The sequence below is a fragment of the Gymnoscopelus braueri genome, assembly GCF_963280865.1.
Source record: "Gymnoscopelus braueri genome assembly, chromosome: 17".
Classification (NCBI taxonomy): Eukaryota; Metazoa; Chordata; class Actinopteri; order Myctophiformes; family Myctophidae; genus Gymnoscopelus; species Gymnoscopelus braueri.
Window position 1 is genome coordinate 28,840,174 of NC_137617.1, and position 22,500 is coordinate 28,862,673.

General features: G+C 43.4%; 2 protein-coding genes across 7 annotated transcripts in view; both read left to right on the plus strand.

The window, feature by feature from the left end:
* Positions 1 to 22,500, plus strand: part of LOC308104058 (ankyrin-1-like) — a 134,852-nt gene that overhangs the window by 95,144 nt on the left and 17,208 nt on the right. For 4 of the 6 annotated variants that reach the window (XM_080454326.1, XM_080454328.1, XM_080454330.1 and 1 more), the window contains 10 exons: positions 2,618 to 2,772; positions 3,124 to 3,335; positions 3,695 to 3,902; positions 4,935 to 5,031; positions 5,785 to 6,013; positions 6,436 to 6,561; positions 8,134 to 8,256; positions 8,813 to 8,839; positions 10,079 to 10,160; positions 21,559 to 21,633. In XM_080454326.1, the coding sequence (XP_080310452.1) occupies positions 2,618 to 2,772; positions 3,124 to 3,335; positions 3,695 to 3,902; positions 4,935 to 5,031; positions 5,785 to 6,013; positions 6,436 to 6,561; positions 8,134 to 8,256; positions 8,813 to 8,839; positions 10,079 to 10,160; positions 21,559 to 21,633 (1,334 nt within the window). Of the gene's footprint in view, positions 1 to 500; positions 600 to 2,617; positions 2,773 to 3,123; positions 3,336 to 3,694; positions 3,903 to 4,934; positions 5,032 to 5,784; positions 6,014 to 6,435; positions 6,562 to 8,133; positions 8,257 to 8,812; positions 8,840 to 10,078; positions 10,161 to 21,558; positions 21,634 to 22,500 lie in introns of all 6 variants that reach the window. The other 2 variants (XM_080454325.1, XM_080454327.1) reach the window with 2 other exon arrangements.
* On the plus strand, positions 11,818 to 19,122 carry LOC308104354 (ankyrin-3-like; the record flags this gene model as incomplete). Its single annotated transcript, XM_080454767.1, has 2 exons — positions 11,818 to 17,747; positions 18,612 to 19,122. 2 exons carry the CDS (start codon positions 11,818 to 11,820, stop codon positions 19,120 to 19,122), a joined length of 6,441 nt encoding a protein of 2,146 aa, XP_080310893.1.

A 22,500-nucleotide genomic window follows, 5' to 3' on the forward strand; every position in this document is an offset into this window, starting at 1 on the left:
TAGTGTTCTCTTTACTGACTGTTGTGTTCTGTGTGCATTGTGTGTGTGTGTGTGTGTGTGTGTGTGTGTGTGTGTGTGTGTGTGTGTGTGTGTGTGTGTGTGTGTGTGTGTGTGTGTGTGTGTGTGTGTGTGTGTGTGTGTGTGTGTGTGTGTGTGTGTGTGTGTGTGTGTGTGTGTGTGTGTACATGCATGTCTATTTATTTTATGAATCTATATGCATACATGGGTATATATATGCATGAATGTATGCATGTACGGTATACGCGTGTGCGTGCGTGTGCGTGCGTGTGCGTGTGTGTGTGTGCGTGCGTGTGTGTGTGTGTGTGTGTGCGCGCGTGTGTGCGCGTGTGTGTGTGTGTGTGTGTGCGTGTGTCTGTGTGAGTCTGTCTGTCTGTCTGTCTATGCCTTCGTGCGTGTGGTTGTGTGTGTGTGCGTGTGCGTGTGCGTGTGTGTGGTTGTGTGTATGTGTGTGCACCCTCCCCCTCCCCTTGCCGATGCAGTAAGCTGCACCTCCCAAGAACGCTGCCAGCCCTTAGTGAAGGCGAGAGCCTGGTTAGTCCGGTGCTGCAGCTGGGACCCAGAGGAACTAGATTTGTTGGGTAGGAACTCCTCCCCCTTAGCATCCCTCCTCCTCCTCCTCCTCCTCCCTGCCCCCCACAGGAGAGTACATGACCCAGGCTGATTCATGCTAAGAAATAAGGTTATTTTCTTATTCATCTCCATTGATTTTCGTTATTTGGTAGTGTATGTTTTTATATACAGTATATACGGTACATACTGCATATATATATATATACACTGTACACACACACACACACACACACACACACACACACACACACACACACACACACACACACACACACACACACACACACACACACAATGTATTCGTTTTGGGAAGTTGAATGATTTCACATAATAGTCACGTATACAAAACCAAATTAGAGTTTTGAAGGCAAGAGACCTAATAATAAGTCAACAATATGTGTCTTGTTTCTTCTTTTAGAAATGTAAATGGAGGATAGGACAGCCATAGTAAAAAAAAAAAGAAAAAGGCTCAATTGTGGCTTCTGGCAGCATTGCAGGCTTTCATTTTTTGGAACTCATTTTACTTCCTAAAACTACTCAGGTCTGGCTTTAAAACCATCATGATTTTCATGTTTTTTTTTGTTTGTTGGGAAGCATTTTCAGTTGGCTTCCGACGTCACTGAAATGCAGGGACTTTCGTTGGCTGTTATTTGTACTGGACTGCGCTTGTCAGGCATGAGCCTTTTCCTCCTCAAGCCAAGCATCATCTCAAATCTCGCTTCCCATGACCACCACACCTGTTCCTCTACCTACCGCAGCCTTTAGACGAGTTTGAGACTGGAGGCAGTTATGCGCACTCCTACACATTCATTATCAGAGGAGAATGGGCACACACTCGAAAGCACAATTATTTGACCTTTCAATTGGTTCAAGACAGAAGTGAACCGTTTTGTTGAGTGGTTGGAAGTTGGAACATGGGTGCCGTGCCTATTCTGTACAGCTAAGTGTTTAAGATCAGTAGTGTAACATTATAGCACTACAGAGAAGTGTTTTCCCCTGCTAGAAATAGTTGGAAAAGCATGTGAGCTCTCACATTAATCATCTTTATTGAAACAAAGATACTATACTGTAGCAGAATGTGTCTCTGAAATATAAGTAGTTGTAACTGCTGTCATTACTAGTTATTACTTTCCTTAAAGATTTCTCAAGGGAATGGTCAATGAATATAGTTCCTCTGGTGCCATCACTCGGTAGAGTTCTCTTGTTTTCCAATCTTCAGTTTTATTGTTCTATAGACTTTTTTCTGTTGTATTACGTAGTTCTGCTGTTCTATTTAATTCTAGCCTAGTGTGTTCTCTACTAGTTTACGCTATCGTGTTCTCTTCCACACCAAACATCCCAACGACATGGTCACTGGTCATGAGTTAGAGTAGAGGAAGTCCACCCCGCCATGCGATGCTCCCATGCCTTGTTCAGTTGAGGACCGCGCAGCTTTCTCCACGCCTGCGGCTCCCATTCCTCTGCATCTTGCCTTTGTCAAACCGCTCCCATCCACTCCATATGACCCATCGCAACCACAGCATGGCGAGAGCCGTCATCATGGAACAACGCTGGCATCATCTGGCCTTTCATCTCTGCGTGTTGCGGGAGTTTCAGTTCCTTTTTCGTTTTGGTTGACCACAGTGTTGGCACCGTATTACATTTTAGACTTCTCAGTTGCTTATCTGGGACAAATCTTGAAAGTGCATCTCGATTGAAATCACATGCATTGAAGGTCTGAATGAACGGTGTGCAATTTTTTATTTAGATTTTAACTAACATTCGGTGAAAATAGCAGATCTATAAGCGTCACAAGTTTGAGCTTTTGAGCTCTGCTATTTTCACTGAAGTGATTGGTGTAGAGGGGGAAAAAAGGAGGGGACCAAGTATAGACCCCTGGGGGACAGCAAAGTATATTGGGTTTAGAAGGAACTATAAAGTACTCATCATAAAAAAAAGAAGGAACTGAGAGAGAGAGAGAGAGAGAGAGAGACTACTTTACTGCCTATGTTGCGTCCTCAACCTGTGCTGTGGTGTTTGTCTACAGTCCTGTGATCGTGGAGATCCCCCACTTCGGCTCCATGCGTGGCCAGGAGAGGGAGCTCATCATGCTGCGCAGTGAGAACGGCGAGGCATGGAAGGAGCACCAGTACGACTGCAAGGTGGACGACCTCAACCAACTGCTCAACGGCATGGACGAAGGTAAATACAGGTTACGCTCTATTTATACGCCATCGTACGTCTACGCCGTCAGGACTTTACAAAGCATCTCAGCTCTGTTTGATAGCAGAGTGGAGAGAGAAAGAAATGGGGGTTGAAATGTGACAACCATCAAAAGCCAACTTTGAGATCTAATAGAATTTTCAGAGCTCACAACACCAAAATACACCAAATCTCTTCGCCGAAAATAAGCGATCCAAGTTGTGAGCTTGTAGATCTGCTATTTCTTTGCCGAACATTCGTCGCAGATTAGAGGTACTAGTATATGTGGTTAACTAAAATGTTGTAGATATAAATAAATGACACAGGTATGTGTATTTTCATCCCTCCCAGAGCTAGAAAGCACTGAGGAACTAGAGAAGAAGAGGATCTGTCGCATCATCACCAAGGACTTTCCACAGTACTTTGCCGTGGTGTCGCGGATCCGGCAGGAATCCAATCAGATGGGACCAGAGGGCGGGACTCTGTACAGCCAGAGCGTTCCAATGGTCCAGGCCTCGTTCCCTGAGGGAGCGCTCACCAAAAAGATTAGAGTTGGACTGCAGGTGAGTTGAGGCATGAAGTGTGTCTCTTTGTGTTGGAGTGTGACTCTGTTTTGCTTTGAGTCTGTTAACCCATTAAGACCTGAGGCCGATTCTACAAATGTCTTCCAAATCCTAACAGTTTTCTGAAAAACTTATGTTGCTACAGTATATCAGTCTAAAACCTTTTCATGTCAAGGACCCCCAAAATTATGTGTATTTGGCCATAGTTAATTGGGCTAGGATATCATTATTTTTATGCATGTAAACATACACTTTATCTCCCTTTTTCACTGTTTCTCTCTAAACCTCATTATCTCACTTCTCATTTTCACTCCTCTCACACACCATCGCATAATAATATGTCTCTGTCCCTTCCCCAGGCCCAGCCGGCACCTGATGAGACGGTGAAAAAGATTCTTGGTAACCGAGCAACCTTCAGCCCCATTGTTACCGTGGAGCCTAGGAGGAGGAAGTTCCACAAGCCCATCACCATGACGATCCCAGTCCCGCCTCTCTCGGGGGAGGGGCTTACCAACGGCTACAAGGGAGACTCCACACCCTGCCTCCGTCTTCTCTGCAGCATAACAGGTGAACATGCATACTATGTATGTTTGTTTGTGCGCTAGAAACCAAATGGCCTATATGCTGTTAACTGCAGAGCTCCCCTGATGTGGATAAAGTCTGTATTTCTCCGAACATGTACAAATGCAAAATATAAGGTGCTTACCCGGTAGCCCCGGATGTTAACTCGGCATTCGGAATCTTTGTGCACTGTATTAGTCCATATTTTTTAGATATGTGTTTGAATCCCGTCTGTGACTGAACGCCATTTTTTCCCCCTCGTTTACTTCCTGTTTACATTGAGTGTAATAACAGGCTTTCACCGGATGCGCCCCGTCACTACCACCCATTGAGGAATACAGGGAACTCCCGACAGAATCCGACACAGACGGGATTAAAACACATATCTAGTGAAAAATACGGGCTAATACAGTGCACACAGGTTCCTAATGTCGAGTTAACATCCGGGCTACAGGGTCAGCACTTTATAAAAAAAAATTGTACATGTACGTAGAAGTACGGGCACTCCCTGCGGACGTCCAGTGACAATTGGGGGTTAAAGCCCAACACTATCATAGATACGAAAGTAAAAGTCAGAGTCAGGACTTCTGGATCCACCATCCTCCAATCAACACCAGGGTCGAAAATACAACAAAAAATACAAGAAAATAATAATGTTTGACAACTTAGCTATTACTGATGCAATAAAACCACACTAGACCTGTCTGACTGACTGAACCACATTAACCCTGGCATCCCTATTTTGGGCAAATTTTGTGGTCGCTCCCTCTAGTGTTGTGGCTGTGGACGTCACTCACTTTGGAGAAGTAGTTAGTCAGGTATGAGGGTATTGAGGGCACTGTCCCTAAGACTATCTTAAATACCAATCCCATTTTTATTTGCTTAACCCTGTCTTCTATCCTGAGCCATCCCAAACTAGCAGTGTGCTGGAATTAAAAAGTCCCCAGGGCTTGGATTATTTGATAGTAAATGAAAGGAAAGTGAATGTCCGGGATGCTTTACATAATTATGGGCTGTGTGTCTTTATCTTGCTTCCAGGAGGTACGTCTCCAGCACAGTGGGAAGACATCACAGGAACCACTCCTCTCACCTTCGTCAATGACTGTGTCTCCTTCACCACTAATGTCTCTGCCAGGTCAGACGTGTGTGTGTGTGTCTCTGTCTGTCTGTCTGTCTCTGTCTGTCTGTCTGTCTGTCTGTCTGTCTGTCTGTCTGTCTGTCTGTTTGTCTGTCTGTCTGTCTGTGGTTGTGGGAGAGAGAGTGAGTTTGCGTAGCTCTGAATTGTATAAAATATTAAGAACCTATTCAAGTATTTTTTTGTAATCCCCTTGTACGACCTGGCACAGGTACAGCTGGCCCAGGCTTGAAAATAATTTGTCTTGTTCTTGTCTTTTGATCCATGCTTCACGGATAAAATGTAATTATCTGGTGATATCAATAAAGGATAGAGCCTGCAATCCCCTAGCTAGCCAGTCGTGGAAGGTTACGGTGTATTTTGTAAACTCAACGTTGGCAACTGCGCGTTCTTGCGTATTACTCACTGTTGGCAGAATTCTTATTCTTTATTCGGAATTCTGTATTTTGCACCTGTATTTCTATGTATTATTACTTACTTTGTAATATTTGTCTCTGAATATCGAGAGCTACCTACAGTACCACTCAAATCCCTCGCATGTGTGACAAAACTCGATTAAATTAAAGAATAAATAAGAATATACTATAAACTATTTCTGAAGCTGATCGACAAAGGGTTTTATTGTCTCATGTTTACAATACAGCTGTTGCCATGTTGCAGGGAGTGGAATTCCTGTTCTTGCAGCTTCCTCAACATTTGCATTCTTATATCTGCAAATGGCCCTCTTAAGATCTATTCTTCTATTTGGCATAGGTTCTGGCTAGCAGACTGCCACCAGATCCCTGAGACGGTGGGCCTGGCCACTCAGCTGTACAGGGAATTGATCTGCGTACCCTACATGGCCAAGTTCGTGGTCTTCGCCAAGATGAACGACCCTGTGGAATCCCGGCTGAGGTGCTTCTGTATGACAGATGACAAGGTGGACAAGACCTTGGAGCAGCAGGAGAACTTTGAGGAAGTGGCCAGGAGCAAAGACATTGAGGTGCGGCCGTCCACGGGTGGCTTATCGCCTTAGATTATGTCTGTAGTATTGTCTGTACTTCTCCATTTTAGGCAGCTATTATAGCTCTTATACACAGCAACTTCAAATTTAAACAGAGTTAAGCCTAAATTATACTATGATATATTATAGTATAAATTGTATTTTTGCATGGTGTTGGCACATGCGACAAGCTCACAGCACATTTCACCATGATGCATTGTGAGCTTATAGATCAGCTATGTTCAATTTTATTCTCCCATTTACACCTATAATGACATGACCAAAGTTGGGACACCAGGTTTAAAAGTGGTTAATATTCAATTCCTCATTTTAATATAATGAGTATACTATAATGAGTGTTAATATAATTAATACTGTTTATATTGTAGTACTGTGCTCATCTCTGTGTTGTTCTCTATCAGGTTCTGGAGGGCAGGCCTATCTATGTAGATTGCTATGGAAATCTGTCTCCTCTGACCAAAGCTGGTCAGCAGCTGATTCTCAACTTCTATGCTTTCAAGGAGAACCGCTTGCCATTCTGTGTCAAGGTAAATGGCTGAGTTACCACCTATACTGTGTATATCATTCATTGGTTCTCAAAGGGGGGTCCTTGGGGGGGGGGGGTACCAGGGGGTCCCCAGCAAAATGTGTTAATATGGCGTCACAATCGTCTCCACAATGTTAACCACTTCAACCATATTTTATACTTTAGCTATTCAAAAATAGCAGATATACAAGCTCATAGCTCATGCCATGCTAGGTCTATGAGCTTGTAGGTCTGCTATATTTGAAAAATTGTGGACAATTGTGAAAATCTTTGAATATATCCAGAAGCATATCTTTGCTTCTGGAGGTACAAAACCTTTTCAGATGGGGGTCCGTGGCCAAATATATATACATTTGGGGGTCCTTGACATGAAAAAGTTTGAGAACCGCAGCTGTATATGACATGCAGAAACGTGTTACGCCAAAGCATTTGACATTACGAGTGTTCACGTGAAGATGCTTTGTGCTGATGGAAAAATCATGGGTAGGCCCCTACAGTATTATGTATGTTGTTGAGGATTGCATGTGTGCTCTGAAAGATGAAACATACAGAAATACAAGATACATTTAGAAAATGTATCCAAGTAAATATTTATGTTATAATATCCCTACTTTTATTATAATTAATTAATAATATAAACTATTTTTTTATTCTTCCAATCAGCATAAATATACATTTAGGATCATGTCATTTAAATGTTAGTACTGTTGCAGCCTCAGAACTACAGCGACGTTACAATTTGCTAACGACAAAGAATAATATGTCAGCTGAACTATCGTTGGAGAGCTAATAGTCCCATTAGGCTCACAAAAGGCTTCTGTACTGTACCTACATAGTAGCTTTCGATATACCCAGAAGTAATACAGTAATAGCATAAATTGGTGGTTAGTATATCTCAACCCATTATAAGATATATTAACTCATTAGCTGTTATTACACTGGCTATAGACTAACAAACATAGCCTCAGGCCATAGCCTAGTTCCCGTGTCCTCTACTAATACTACATAACCTCATCATATTGATCAGCCAACTAGCTTCCTGTTCTCCAGAGCCGGGTCATCTGGCTTTTTGTTACATATCGTGTCACTACGGCAGATTCAATTAGGATTTAGCTCGGGGACCAGTAATGGCTCACGATTGTCATTTCAGAAAAAAAGGACTGATAGCTGTCAAGATATTGTCTAACTGACACATTGTATTTGTTGTTAAAATCATAGCTAATAGAATAACTTAACAAAGCGTTGTTTTATGGACAATATGTATTGTTATAGACACATTTTGCACAGTACCAGTACAATACAAAAGAAAGCCATTGCATAATAACAATAACAACAGGTTTGTAAATTAAGAAACTTGTATGTAGGTGCACACCCCTCTCCGTTGTATGTCGTATCTTTCAGGCTTATGCACATTCCTTCAGGGAAAAAATGGTTCAAACCAAAAGAAGCAGTTTAATGTACTATGCTGATTGCTGGATCACATGAGCAGTGAGCATGAAAGTTGGAGCGGATACTGTTGTTACGATATTAAAACCAGGTAAACAACACGAAACATTTGATGGTCTCTCTGTAGATTAGAGACAACGGCCAGGAGCCCTGTGGTCGTCTCACTTTCCTCAGAGAGTGCAAGAACTCCAAAGGTTTTCCGCAGACTGCTGTGTGTAACCTGAACATCACTCTCCCGGCGCTGAAGAAGGTAAGGTCAAAGATTTCTCAATAAGCTCCATTTCTCTGTTGTCACCATCATAATCATCGTCATGGTTAGGGCAGTTAGGGCCTAGGGCCAACCTCAAGTGGTAACAGAGGGAAAAAAACCCTTGGCCAAACTGCCGCCACTGTGTCTTTTATCTGTTTCAAGCCTCTCTTTATGTCTATCGGATCTATTTGCAGTGGTTTTTGTCGCTGGCTGTGTTATTCTGTACTGGCAGTACCTTCTGAATCTCAAGTGATTTGGACATCATGCTTTTTTTGGCTGGGGGCTTTTGAGCAAAAAGGCTTCTCTTTGCTTTTGGCTTTCCTTGTGGCTTGTATTGTTTTGCTGTTGTTGCTCCAAACGTGTTGGCTGCTTTATTTTTGGTGCATTTCTGTGGTTTTTGTTTTTGTTGTTTGCTGGCTTCTTTGCTGCAGTTGCTTCTCTTCCTCTGAGCTCTTGCTTCTGTCAATCACTCCTTTTTCATGCCCTGATGTTTCTTTTCCCCCTGCTTTCTATTATGTTACATCCCCTGTTTCTGCAATGCATCATGGGGAACCAGGAAATGGAATCAGATCCAGAGGATGAGGTAAACAACACGCTTTCCCCACCATGTGCTCCCCTCTGCGCTAGGTTCTCAAAGTGGTCTGCAGGGGTTCTGCTCTGCTACCCATACATAGCCTTATTCCTTATGCTGCTTCCGGGGCAATATCGGCTTTGCTTGTTTAAAGCAACTTTTAGTCACATTTGCATGATCTTTGGCAGATAATGATATGGTAATCATATGGGTTCTTTTTTTTGTTTCCTTCTCCCTTGCACTCTATCCTTTGTGATAATTTAGAGTTAAGATATAATATGTATAAGTTATTGAAACTTTAATTCGATTGTGTAAGGTTTTTGACTGTAAATTATTTACCGTTAGAATGTTCTTTTCTTAATTTGTGACTACTATATGTCCATCAGCTTGAAATAATAACACTTTTAATTAGTGCTATTAGTAATCCTATGTAGACAGGATCGGTGGAAACTGTAATAGGACAATGAATCAGCTAGTTGATATTATATATATATATATATATATATATATATTATCTTATCTTTTGCTTCCATAGTACCACTAAATTATACTGGATATCAAATAAGATGTTATGTTATTTGATGTAAAGGTAGGGTAAGTGATTCTCTTTGATTAAAATAAGTGTTAAATAGCTCTATATTCTGATAGTACTCATTGCTATAGAGTGTTTGTTCAGTAACAGGAGTCTCCATCTCTCTCCAGCTCTTTATTAAACAGAAAATGCATTTTCAGGTCAGGATACCAATTTTATCTAATCAGGATAGAGAACTTAGATAAGATGCAGATTAAACAAGTGAAATTGGAAGTGATGACACAAAGAAATGAGCAGACAAAATTGGAACTGGAAAACTATAAAAAAAATTAAGCTGATAAATGGGTACTCTCTCATGATTGGCTGAAATTGTGTCAACTACCTGAACATTTATGTTCCGTTTATTAAAGAGCTGGAGAGATGGGGAGACTCCTGTTACTGAACAAACACTCTATAGCTATGATTACTATCAGAATATAGTGACTTAACCTTTTAACAAAAAACATTTTGTTTTAACAAAGAAATATCACTTACTCTACTTTTTAAGAATATTATCTTATCTTTTGCTTCCATAGTACCACTAAATTATACTGGATATCAAATAAGATGTTATGTTATTTGATTGAATTGATAAGGTTTGAGTGCTGTTGATTTGTCAGCCCCAATAATTTAGGGTGACCCAGCACTGATAGGTATATGTGTTGTTGTTATTGTTGCAGACTGAAAAGCCAGACCGACGGCATACCTTTGCATCCCTAGCCTTACGTAAGCGCTACAGCTATCTGGCCGAGCCTGCACTGAGTGAGTGTGACATTTTCACTAACAGACCTTTATGGAACTCCTAAATAATGATAACAATGATACTAACAAACTACCTCGTTAAGATGAATTAACAATTTGATCTAACCTGTAACATTAATATAGAGACAGTAATATAGTAATATAGACATATTTAATATAGACATATTTCATGATTTTATGATATATTTTTCACCCTACATAACTTGCACTGTCCACATGCTTGTTTATGACATGGTATATATTTTTGCATGGGTCAATGAGTATTTTACGTTTGTGTGCTGTGCCTGCCCACAATGTGAATTGCGAGTTGGTTTGATTATTGTTTTCTACAACTGGGTTTCATGAGTCAAGATGCAACATCAGAATTTTGCTTTGATTGCCTTACATAATGTGAATATGCATTTTTTAGAAGGAAGTCAAAGTGAAATTATGTTTTTCATTTGATTTGCTGTTTGTCCCCTGAGCTCTTTTTGGCTTTGTGATGCTGCAGCATTTGGGGTTCGACAAAAAGAAACTGCATGTTGGGAGGTCACAAGTATGGCTTTCTTTAAGTTTTTTTTTCACTGTTTTCTTTTATTTATTTATTCCCCCCCCCCCCTATTTCTGCCGCTTGTCACCGAGGGTTAACCAATATTGCATGATATTATGGATGACAAACCTAGTCTTGCAACCAGTGTTTTGCCATAATATTATTTTCCTACATAATAACAGGAAAATGGAAACTTCTGCTGCGCTCTGTTTTATCAGAACGTTTAAATTGTGTTGCATTTTTCTTTTAATGTAGTTTTTAGAACAAACAGATAAAAGGCACTTCAAAAAGAAAGAAAAAAACGGATTGAGTTTAGAGCCAGAATCCAGATGCTGACTGTAGCACATCTGAAGTCAAAACAGAGAAGTCTTTTTCGTATCTGTCCTGGTACATTTGTCTTGCCATTTTTCTGTTGTCCATTGTTAGTCTGTGTCATTGTCTTTTGACATTTATTCAGCTGCTGTATGTGCTTCGATCGGCTTCTTATCCATTTGTGTTGTCCTTGTGAGTCATTGGCGGACCATAAAGCACATTGAAACGCAACTCTATTTATTTGTCAATCCAACCCGCTCACATGTCCCATCTTAGAACTACATGAAACTACTGTTCTTTCCTTCCTTGATGCCAGGACTGCGTCACTGACCAATTCTTTCCCCTTCTGGTCTCTTCTCTTCTTCTTTGTTTTCTTCCTACCCTTCCCCAACATCATTTTCTGTTGCCTTTAATCTACATTCTGTTGGGTTTTTTGTTTGATTTATTTTTCATCATCACAACATATTTCTTGCTATTTCATCTGAAGAAACAACAGTTGAGCGAGGCACAGCAGCAGCAAGAACACTGCCTGCTGGTTACCCTCACAAACCTGTCTTTCCAACCAGACCTCACCCGCCATGGTCGTCTGCTCCTATTACCAACCCTGGCCAAACAAGGCACGCCGGACTGGGCGGTTCCGTCACCTGTACCGGTTCACCGGCAGCCTCGCCACCTGCTTCTCCACTAAAGTCTGCCTGGCCCCTTTGCTCCTCCCCCTCCCCTTCTTCAGCCATCCTATCCTCCTTGGGGCCCCCACCCCCTGTACCCACACTGTCCTCCCCCATCCCCCCATCCCCCATTAGGTCTTATAGGACTATGGCTTCACCCATTAAGACTGTTGTTCAATATGGCCAGTACCCTGTCCAGGGGTCTGCCAGCCAAGTATCCTCGTGTAAATCTGGCACAGACCCAGCATCGATCAAAAGCCTTGCTTCAGCGTACACCTCAAGGACTTCCCCCCTCCACTCATATGCCACTGGGTCTGTGTCGGATAGGTCGTCAGCTACTCCGATCAACATGTACAATTCTAGTCTGCCTTTTAAAACAGTCCTAGGGTCTGCAACGGCAGTGGAGGCTGGGGCTCCCTCCCTCTCATCAGTCAAAACCCTCTCTGGCCTGTCCTCAATAAAAACCTCTGTAGATTCCTCACTAGCGTCGCGAGGAGGGAAGTTGTCCATCTCATCTCTGTCCTCCACTGGACAGACCACCATCGGCTCCTCAGAGCTGTCCATGATGAATGGCTCGGCAATGAATGGCTCGCAAGCTAAATACCCGTCATCCTCTTCCACCCCTTCGTCGCCCTCCTCGCGCGTTTTCTCAGACAGGAGCACCAGCCTTCAAGAGAGGATCCAGGCTACCACCCAGGCAGCCACCTCCAGCGTCAGCGCAGCCATAAACGAAGCCATAAACTCCTGCTCTGTGTCTGGTTACGGCACGCTCAAGACACTCTCCCCGTCCCGTAGAACCGCAACGTCTAGTTCAGCTTATGGTACTCTCAGGTCTGCTGACTCCTCCACCACCACAGTCCCCCCCAGTACGATGACTGTACCCGTGTATTCCCTCGTTAACATCTTACCCGACACTCCTATCAAACCAGGGCCGGGCTCTCTCAAAATGGCCCTGCACGATTCTTACCCCACTTCCTCCTCTTCCTCCTCTACATGCGTGACTTCATCCAAAATAAAATTAAAGTCACCTCCTTTTATTACACCGACCATCATTCACCCAACCGCAACCTCCAACCAAGAGATACTAAAAGACGTAGCAGAAATGAAAGAGGATCTGATGAGAATGACCGCTATTCTCCAGACAGACACACGCACGGCGGCCAAAACAGTTCAAACCTCACATTCCGGCACTCCTAAGGAGTCCAAGCTAGAGGACGAGGAGCCGTTTTCTTTAGTGGAGAAAGTCAAAGAGGACTTAGTTAAAGTAAGCGAGATACTACAGAAGGATATCTTGGGTGAAGGTAAGGGGAGAGCCTCAGCAGATGAATGGGAGGAGTTTTCTAATGCTGAGATTGAGGAGGCACAGAGGAGTTCACTTTTTGACATGACTAGTCAAGACTTTGACTTGGCTAAAGTAGTCGATTATTTAGCAAATGATATTGGTGCTAGTTCTCTGTCCAAAATGGCAGAGATGAAATGTAGGTACGAGGAAGCGGCAAAGAGGGAAGGGGAGGGAGAAGAGAAACAGAAACGCGTCCTCAAAATACAGGAGCACAAGCTCAAAATGCCCCCGGCGGGCTCGGGTATGCACAAGTCTCCCTCAGAGAAGGACCTAAGCAAGCTTACGGAATCATATCAGGGAGCTGATGCTATTTTGGAATCACCGGAGGACCTGTCACATGAGCAGGACAAGAGCCCTCTGTCAGACAGCGGGTTTGAGACAAGGAGTGAAAAGACTCCGTCTGCTCCTCAAAGCGCAGAGAGCACAGGACCTAATCCTCTCTTTGCAGATGTTCCTATTCCTCCCTGCGTTACAGACCACATCATGAGCTATGAGCAGCCTGATGAGCTCGGAGAGCCTGCACTGATGGAAGAGGCTGCATCTGCCATCCCTTCTATAGAACTAGAGGTAGCCTCGCCTTGCACCATCAAGGACAAAGTCAAAGCCTTACAGTTAAAAATGTCCGACGAGGACTCCATGAGCAAAACCATGTGTCTCAAAGAGGAGACGCATATTACTACTACCACAAGAATGGTCTATCACAAGCCTCAGCTTACTGATGGAGTAGAGAGGATAGAGGAAAGTATGTCAGTTAGAGACATCATGAAAGCTTTCCAGTCAGGTAGGGACCCATCTAAAGAACTAGCAGGGCTGTTTGAACACAAAGCAGGTCAGGATTCTGTAAAAGGTGATGAACTCACACCTAGATTCCTTGACCAAGACATTAAATCTAAACCTAAAGTTGAGAGGATAATAGAAGTGCATATAGAAAAGGCTCATAGTGCGGCAGAGCCAACAGGGCTGTTTATCAGGGAGACCAAGAAACACCCTGAGCTTTATGTCTATAAAGGGGACCGGGGGATTAAAGAACTTCCTGAATATGACGAGGCTCAGCAGATAGAGGAGGAGCTCACTGCAGAAGAATCCCTGCCCACCTTCCTGGAGACATCTCGTGTCAACACCCCCATGTCACAGGAGGAGGACAGCCGTCCAAATTCTGCCCAACTTATTGCTGATGACTCATACAAAGCCCTGAAGCTGTTGAGTCAGCATTCCTTAGAGTACTGTGACGATGAGCTCTCAGAGTTCAGAGGGGAATCGTACAGGTTCGCAGAGAAAATGCTCCTCTCTGAGAAACTGTCTCACTCCGACACTGAGGATTCAGCAGCGGCAGCTGATCAAACACGCCACCTCACCTCTGAGGAGGCCAGTGGCCACAGCTCAGGTAACTCTAATCAGCAGCAGCGTGGAAGCCCAAAAACAGAATTTATTTATAAGTCATCAAAAGATGGGTCCCCTAAATCAGGTAAATTCTCTTCACACAGGGATGAACAATCTCAGTTTGATAAAGTGACAGTGCTGCATTACTCCACAGAGCCGGGTAGCCCAAAACATGCAGTCTGGATGCGATTCACAGAAGACAAGCATGACCGGAGTAGAGATAAACTCCTTTATGAGGACAGGGTAGACCAAACTGTGAAGGAAGCTGAAGAAAAACTCAGCGAGGTCTCTCAGTTCTTTCGTGACAAAACAGAGAAGCTCAACGTTGAGCTTCAGTCTCCTGAGAAGAAGCCCGTGAAAAGAGAGTCAAGGGAAACCAGGTCGGGGCCTAGCTCAACCTGCAGCAGCCCGGAAAAGACGCAACAGAAGCCCCAGACAGGTGGAGAGGATTGGAGTAAAAGCAAGCTAAGGGAGCCTGTCAGCAAAATGTTTGGAAGCTCCACAGTGACTGAAAGGAAAAGCTCTAGCTTACCTAGCAGTCCTGAGAGAAGTGCGCTCTCTCGACTCAGCGAGGATAAAATCTCAACTAGTCCAACTAAAAAAATTCCTCCACCCGTGCAGCCTAAACCTTCAATGAAAAAAATACAGGAAAGTAAGCTTCCTGTCTTCCAGCTTTGCAGCGGCGGAAAAACCTCAAAAGCATCTGAGGCACCTGATGAAGCAAGCCCTAAAAAAAGTTACGAGAAAGCTAAAGAAGCTGCCACAGACATCAATAAACCCATTTCAACATTGTCAACCTCTCAGACCTCAAAACAGACAGGAGACAAACTGTCCAATAAGAACATTCCAGAGGTCTCTCCTCAAAAACCAATGAGAGCAATTGAGAAAGAGAAGTTGAAGGGTAAAGGGAGAGATATTAATGCCACTGTTACTCAGGAAATGACTGAAAGCAATAAGAGAATATCTCCAACTGCCATCTATGACACTACAAAGGAGAAATGTGTTGATGCTGAAAAATATAAACAAGCCAGGACAACTGAATCTGTCTCCCGACAAACGACAGCAGGCCCCACACCAAAAACAGCTGCCCAAACTGAAATGGTAGGAAAAGACAGCGAGGAACCAATGAACAAAAACCTCAGAAAAAAGACAGAATCACACATTCCTGTCAGGACAGCATCTGCTGCCCTTGACAATGAGGCCCCAAAGAAACAGACAATAACTAAGCCATCTCACATACCTACATTGGCTAAGAGAACAATACAGACGAGCCCAGTCACAACCCCAATAAAAACGGAAGAGAATCTGACTAACAACACGTTTGAAATTCTTGACAATGCACCCAGAGACTCAAACTCCAATAACTTCCCCAGCCCTCAAGAAACGCTGGAGAAAGTAATATCTGCTCCTGTTGTCTCGACAACCAAAGAAAACTTTAAGGGTGTCAAAACACTACCTGTTTACGCCAGCTGCGTCCAGGTGGGCAGGCAAGCAGAGAGGGAGGCGAGGGGGGCTGTGTACACAGTTAAACAGAAATCCGGCTCAGCACTCAGTCCCATAAGCCCAGACGATGACACACTAGAACAGGTTTCGTTCATAGACAGCTCAGGGAGAAGCCCTGTTACACCAGATACCCCTAGCTCTGAGGAGGTTAGCTATGACCTAACATGCAGGACTCCAGATGGCATCATGGGGTTCATCCCAGGTCCCACCACTGCCAGTCCCATCATGGAGGTCTCGGAGGAGGCAGAGTTCTCTTTTAAAGAGGCATTACCAAAGAGACCTGTCACCCAAGCAGACCTTGATAATGCTAATCAGCGGGAAACAAAAGCTAACGATAACGAGCAGCAATTAACAATTGATCATCAGGAAACAAAAGCTAATGATAACGAGATAGAATTGACACCTGCAAATGTCTGCCAAGGTGACACAACAGAACAGGAGCCACAGCAAGGCTCAAAAGACAAAGGTGTTGCATATATTGAGTTCCCCCCTCCTCCCCCTCTGGACTCTGCCTCTGAAAAATCGGACACAGAGAAGAAAGGTAGCTGTGCTTCGTCCGAGACAGAGACTGAGATGATGGAAGTGAACTTACAGGAGGAGCACGATAAGCACCTCTTGACAGAACCAATCATACGTATCCAGCCCCCCTCCCCGGTGCCTGTTGAGGTTGATGACAGTCAATCTAATGGTGAGGAGGATGAGGAAGAGGGGTCAGTGTTCCATCCCATCCCCTGTAAGAAGTTCACTTTCAAAGTCCCTGAGGAGGAGGACAAAGAGAAGAAAGAGAAGGGATCTAAACTCAAAAAGCACGACAAAAATGGAAACCATAAAGAAACAAATGGCGTAACCAATGGCTCCAGTGCCTCCAATGGCTCTAAAGCTTCCAATGGTAAAGGCAATGGAGAGGAATACGATTCTGAGCAGAACGGAAACGACCAGTCAATAACGGACTGTTCCATAGCCACAACGGCTGAATTCTCTCATGACACGGACGCAACAGAGATAGACTCCCTTGACGGATATGAGCTTCAGGACGAGGACGATGGCCTCTGTGAGCAGGCAGACTTGAAGCTCATGGGCCTACCCGATAGCAGGAGAGACGTCTGGGCATCGGACACGTTCAGGTCCTGTGACCGCTCTTTCCCCCAGACCAAACTGGAGGTCATTGAAGAGGAGAAGACTCCAGAGGAGTGTCAAAAGGACACTCCTAACGGAGACTTCCCCTCAGATCGAGGGAAAGATGTTGTTAAAGATGGTGTCAAAAACCAGGAACAAAAGCCCTCAGACAGAGAGGGATTCTCAGATACTTATTTTAGTTACAAACTAGATGAGGAGTTTAACTCTCCCTTCAAGACTGTAGCCACTAAAGGGCTGGACTTTGACCCATGGTCCTCTAAAGGCGGGGAAGACGAGGGCATGGACATGGCAGGCACACAGGACTGCAACGGCGAGCCAAAGCCATTTGGATTGGCCGTCGACGACCAGTCTCAAGCCACTACGCCTGACACGACCCCGGCCCGAACGCCGACAGACGATAGCACGCCGACAAGCGAGCCAAATCCATTCCCCTTCCATGAAGGGAAGATGTTTGAGATGACGCGCAGTGGTGCAATTGACATGAGCAAGAGGGACATGGTGGAAGAGAGGCTTCAGTTTTTTCAGATTGGTGAGCATTATCATTCCTCGGGCAGGTACAATGTTAGGGCCTCAGAGGCAAAAGCCTCCTTACAAGAGACACAAATAAGTCAGATTAACACACAGGCCCTCACAGACACCTCAGCAGTCCCTCAGGTCTCCATTCAGACTACTACAGTCCGACTGGACAGATCAAATGGGAATGGCAGTGGCAATACGTGCACAGATTCAGCCCTCAGTAGCGAGTCTAAATTCTCCACTTTCAGAATAGGATTCAAGTTGTCATCTGATAAGAACTCTGACTTGAAGAAGGATTCAGATGGCAGTTGTAGTTCTAGAACAAGCACTTTTGATCATTCTAATTGCATAGCCTCAGGAACAAGTGTAAATAATTCAAATTCTGTAGCTTCATACTATTCTGATTATTCCAATGCTTGGACACCAGTCTCGACAGAGTACTGTAGAAATTCTAGAACATCAAGCAGTATGGATTATTCCTCAAATACCAGCATTTTACCAGGCACATCAGAACAGAGGGAGTTGTCTGATTGGGCCAGAGAGATTCAGAACACTTACTACCAAAGCACACACACTGCACCTTCACCTCAGAGCATAAATTCCCAAGCAGGGAACAGCAATAAAAATAGCAACATCCATGCCCATGCTAACTTCACTCAGCCCGTGCTCAACTTGTTGTCATCTTCAGAGCCAACTTTACAGCAGGTCAGCAGAGTGGAGGCAGGCTTCAGCCAGCTAGAGGAGAACAGCAGAGAGAATAGGGTTGTTCCCAGTGCAGCAATAAAAAGTACTCGATCCAAAGACGTCAAAAGTCACATATGCAAATCCAGGTTACCAGTGAGGGCACCTGGCTACAAACTATGCAGTCAAAGTCAGCCAACAGGGAAACAAAAGCCAAAAGCTAATGTAGGGAAATATGATTCCTTTATAGTCAGGGAAAGATTGGACCCATTTGAGAAAGTAGTGCCTAAATCAAGAATCCCAGTGATGCGGGCAAAGAAACACTCTCCAACTTTGTCAAGATATAAACAGGTTAATGACCGCATATCTGTGGTCATTAACAGAAATACTAAAACTACCCAGCATAATACAAAGCCAGTAAGTGACAAGTACAAGCTCAAACCCCACAGTTTAGCAAAAAACCCAGGCAAAAGCACCAGTGTTCAGATAGGGAGAAAAAACGGCGTGACACTCTCGGGAAACCTTAAAAACAAACATATCAGTAACCAGGTAGCCAGCGCTGTGGAGCAAACCCTCCACAAGAATGGGGAGTCAAAGTTAGCCGAGGGAATGCCCAGTGACAATGAAGAAAGCAGCAGCCACAGCAGCACATCCAGAAACACTTCCCCCACCTCCACCTCTACCACCAGCACCAGCACCATCACCACCACCACCACACCGTCAAGGTCCGCTAGAGGCGTGAGAGCCGAGGTTGAGCAAGCCAGCATTGAAAGGAGGAGCAGGAGGAAGAGTAGGCGGACTTACGGAGGGAAGGAGCAATACGAGAAGGAGGAAGGGAGTCAGGTTGATCAGCCAATCACGGTTCCTGTTGCGGCAAACAAGACTAGTTTGTAAACCCTTTCTAAACACTTGCTTAATCTTCTATCTATCTTTCTCTCTGAGATGCATGTAGCCGTTGTGGGTGCCTTGTGATGTGACGTTCTAAGTGTAGTTGTCACTTCTTCCTGTCATTCTCTTCGTCCCTGTCTTGTGCTGTCTGAATTGGGCATAGAAGCCCTGCCTAAAGATGCAGAATGAGACACGTGTGGCACAATCGACCATAAGCCATATTTGTCCTGGACCAAAAAAACTAAAAAGAAAGAATGTTGAGTAGAGTAAAAGACAAAAAGAAATATGCTAAGATGCTAAAGCATAGGAAGGGATAGGTCATTTTAAGAAAAGAGTAGTAGTAAACTATTCTAACAAATTCATTCACAGAATGTAATCAATATATTCAAAAGGGCACTACTGTCAGTATAATCTGTTTACTCTGAACTGAACAAAACCTAAAAATCTGGTTTAGATTAATTCACTGTTAGAATGGAAAGTGCTTAAAATCTCATCCGCTGCCTACAGTATCTTAACCAAGCATGGGTTGCTTTTCACTGAAGCCTGCACACCCTGCTTTGCCACAATGGACTGTCAACATCACTTTGCTAGCACGCCCAGTGCATGGGGCAACTCAAGAGTAGAGTCAACAGTATGTAATCCATTTCCATGACTAGTCCAGGTTTGACAGGATACCACACGCATGTCCAGTTCCAATAGAAAGCCCATGTGGCTTAGACACACTGATTACCCAGCACCACACCACACAACACAACTTAATGAAGATAGGAATGAGGCATAGATGTGTCAGACATGTGATCTTGTGTCTGTTCTGGTCCGCTTGCCTGGTTTGTATATATTATCTGGTGGTACTGTTGTTCTCCGTTAACACTGTGAAAATAATTCAAAGGCCCAACAAGCAAATCACATGTAAGCCAGATGACCCATAATTACATTGGTCAGTGTCCCCAGGTCCTTCACCTGTAAATAAGATAACAAGTGAAGCAGGTTTACATGTAGTTTCGAGTTGTGGCAATGAATTGTTTTTATCAGCTGTGAGATGTGTTGCTTGATGGTAGATTAATAGATAGTGAGAATGACATTGTATACAAAACTCTGTAAACTCTTACCACCACTACTACTACTACTACTACTACTACTCGACATCAAATATTCTAGCATGTGCAGTTTGCAAATGTATATTTCATTATCCCCTTTCTGGCCTCTCTGATCTTAATAATTATATTTACCTGTTAGGTCTTTGCTATTATTTCCCCATTGTCTAGAACAATATTTTTTTCAATCAAAAATTGTAATGCGATCTAGTGAAGTCGAATGCCTGAAATCCTATAGTTTAATTATTACAATACTCTTGCATCCTGACCTGAGGACTAAATACCTTGAGATGCTTATGTTCCCTATGGACCGATGCTGACTCGCATCTATACCTCAGTATGTAGCCTACAGTAGTTACTATCCAATCTTGAATCAGTGTGGCCAGAACAGGAATTATTAGAGTCCGTTTTCCAGATATATTCATCTTCAATACAATGTGAGTCAAAACTGGAACACTGAGCTGAAGTTGGTCCTTTTTTGTTTACTCTCCTGCAGGGTGAGTTAAGAGAATCATATCAAAACATGACTATGAGGCCAAACATCAGGGCCTCTGGTTATGTAGTCCTCATTGGTGAAGCTATGTGGATTTTTAAATACATGAATGAAGACGAGGGTAATTTAGAGTTAGCACAAGAAGACTCTAGCAGTCTGATTGTAGTGACAAGGTTTTAGCAGCACCAGAAACCTAAGGCCTGACTTGCACACAGTTGCATGCTGGTGTCATGTACCGAAAATAGCAATCTACAAGCTCACAAATGATTGCGGCACAACACGTTGTAAGCTTGTAGATGAATAATTTGGCGTGTGACTGCGTGCAACCCAGTATAAATCATGGGTAAGAAGTGGAAGTGTCAAAACTGGGTTGAGCGACCAGCTGGTTTCAAGGAAAAGTAAGCGGCTGGTAATGGCAGAATGTAGAGCACAGTCTAACATAAATGGGGTGTACCATGCAGTACACTGGAGGTACATAAAGTACAGACAGTACACTGTAAAATCCAGGGTTTTACTTTAACTCTGTTAAATTAACACATTTTAGTGAGTAGGTATAGCTTTTGTTTTGCCAGGGTTGAAGAATGTATAAATAAAAGAATGTAAACAGTCCCCCTCCCCTCCAAAAAAGACCCACGTCAGTTCACAGTTCCAGTCATTTGCTCTGAATTTATTATTCATCATTATTCTCCACTGTGGCAATCTGACGACGACAGCCATTTTGCGTTCCTATTTGTCTACACTTGAGGACGCAATATGGCACATGCAAAACAATCCCATACTTGAGTTTCTTTTTTACCTGCTGGTTGAGGTGTTTTAACAGATTTGTCACCTGACCCCCTTCCCCTCGAACCATAGGCCCACAGAGTCCCTGTGAGAGAACAGACCTCCGCATGGCCATAGTGGCTGATCACCTTGGCCTCAGCTGGACTGGTGAGTGTGCACACATGCATACATAAACGCACACATGCATACATGTCAAAGACACCAAGGCACATTGCCTATTCTCCTCTGCATCTTTCTCATCTCATTCCTCTCTCTGTATATATTTTCTCTCGTCGCTCTCACAGTTATAAAATGTGCTAGTAATACAATTAATGGATTGGAAATTAAAACATATTGTAACCCAGCGCTGGAGTAAATTCAATTCAATTCACTTGGATTTTAATCTTCTAAATGGAAAATGGATTATGGTTTATAACAGAAGGTCTCCTCTATTGTTTGACATGCCAGCCTTAGCATGCCTTCAGTGTAGAAACTGTGAGTAAAATCCACTTAATTAATTCAGCTCTTAGCTGAAATTGTATGAGTAGGTTGTCGATCATAGATTGTATAGTCTTTGCTGCCATCTAGTGGAGTCATTATCTAACGACTACTTGACTCAGCAACACTGCAGTGGCAGATGCATTTACATCATGATGCATTTACATCATGATGCAAAATGAAATTCTGCTAAACTAAATAAAGATAAAACATCTACAAATGAGTACACATGTAACACTATACTGAGGGCACTCAATGAATATCACAGATTGCATTCTCACATTGATCCTGGCATTTACATTGTATGCAGTTTAATAATAATTGTTAAAAACCTTTAACTATTATTACATTCAAAGTTTGCAATTGCCAAAGACATGATTGCATTAAATTGCATTGTGCGCACGGGTGAAAAACACATCAAGGTCTCATATAATGAACAATCCAATGAATCATGTTGAGTGTGGGCGTACATGGCTGCATTGTTGCCTACCACTTATCGTTGCCTGTCACTTGTCAGTGAGTGAGTGAGAGAGAGTG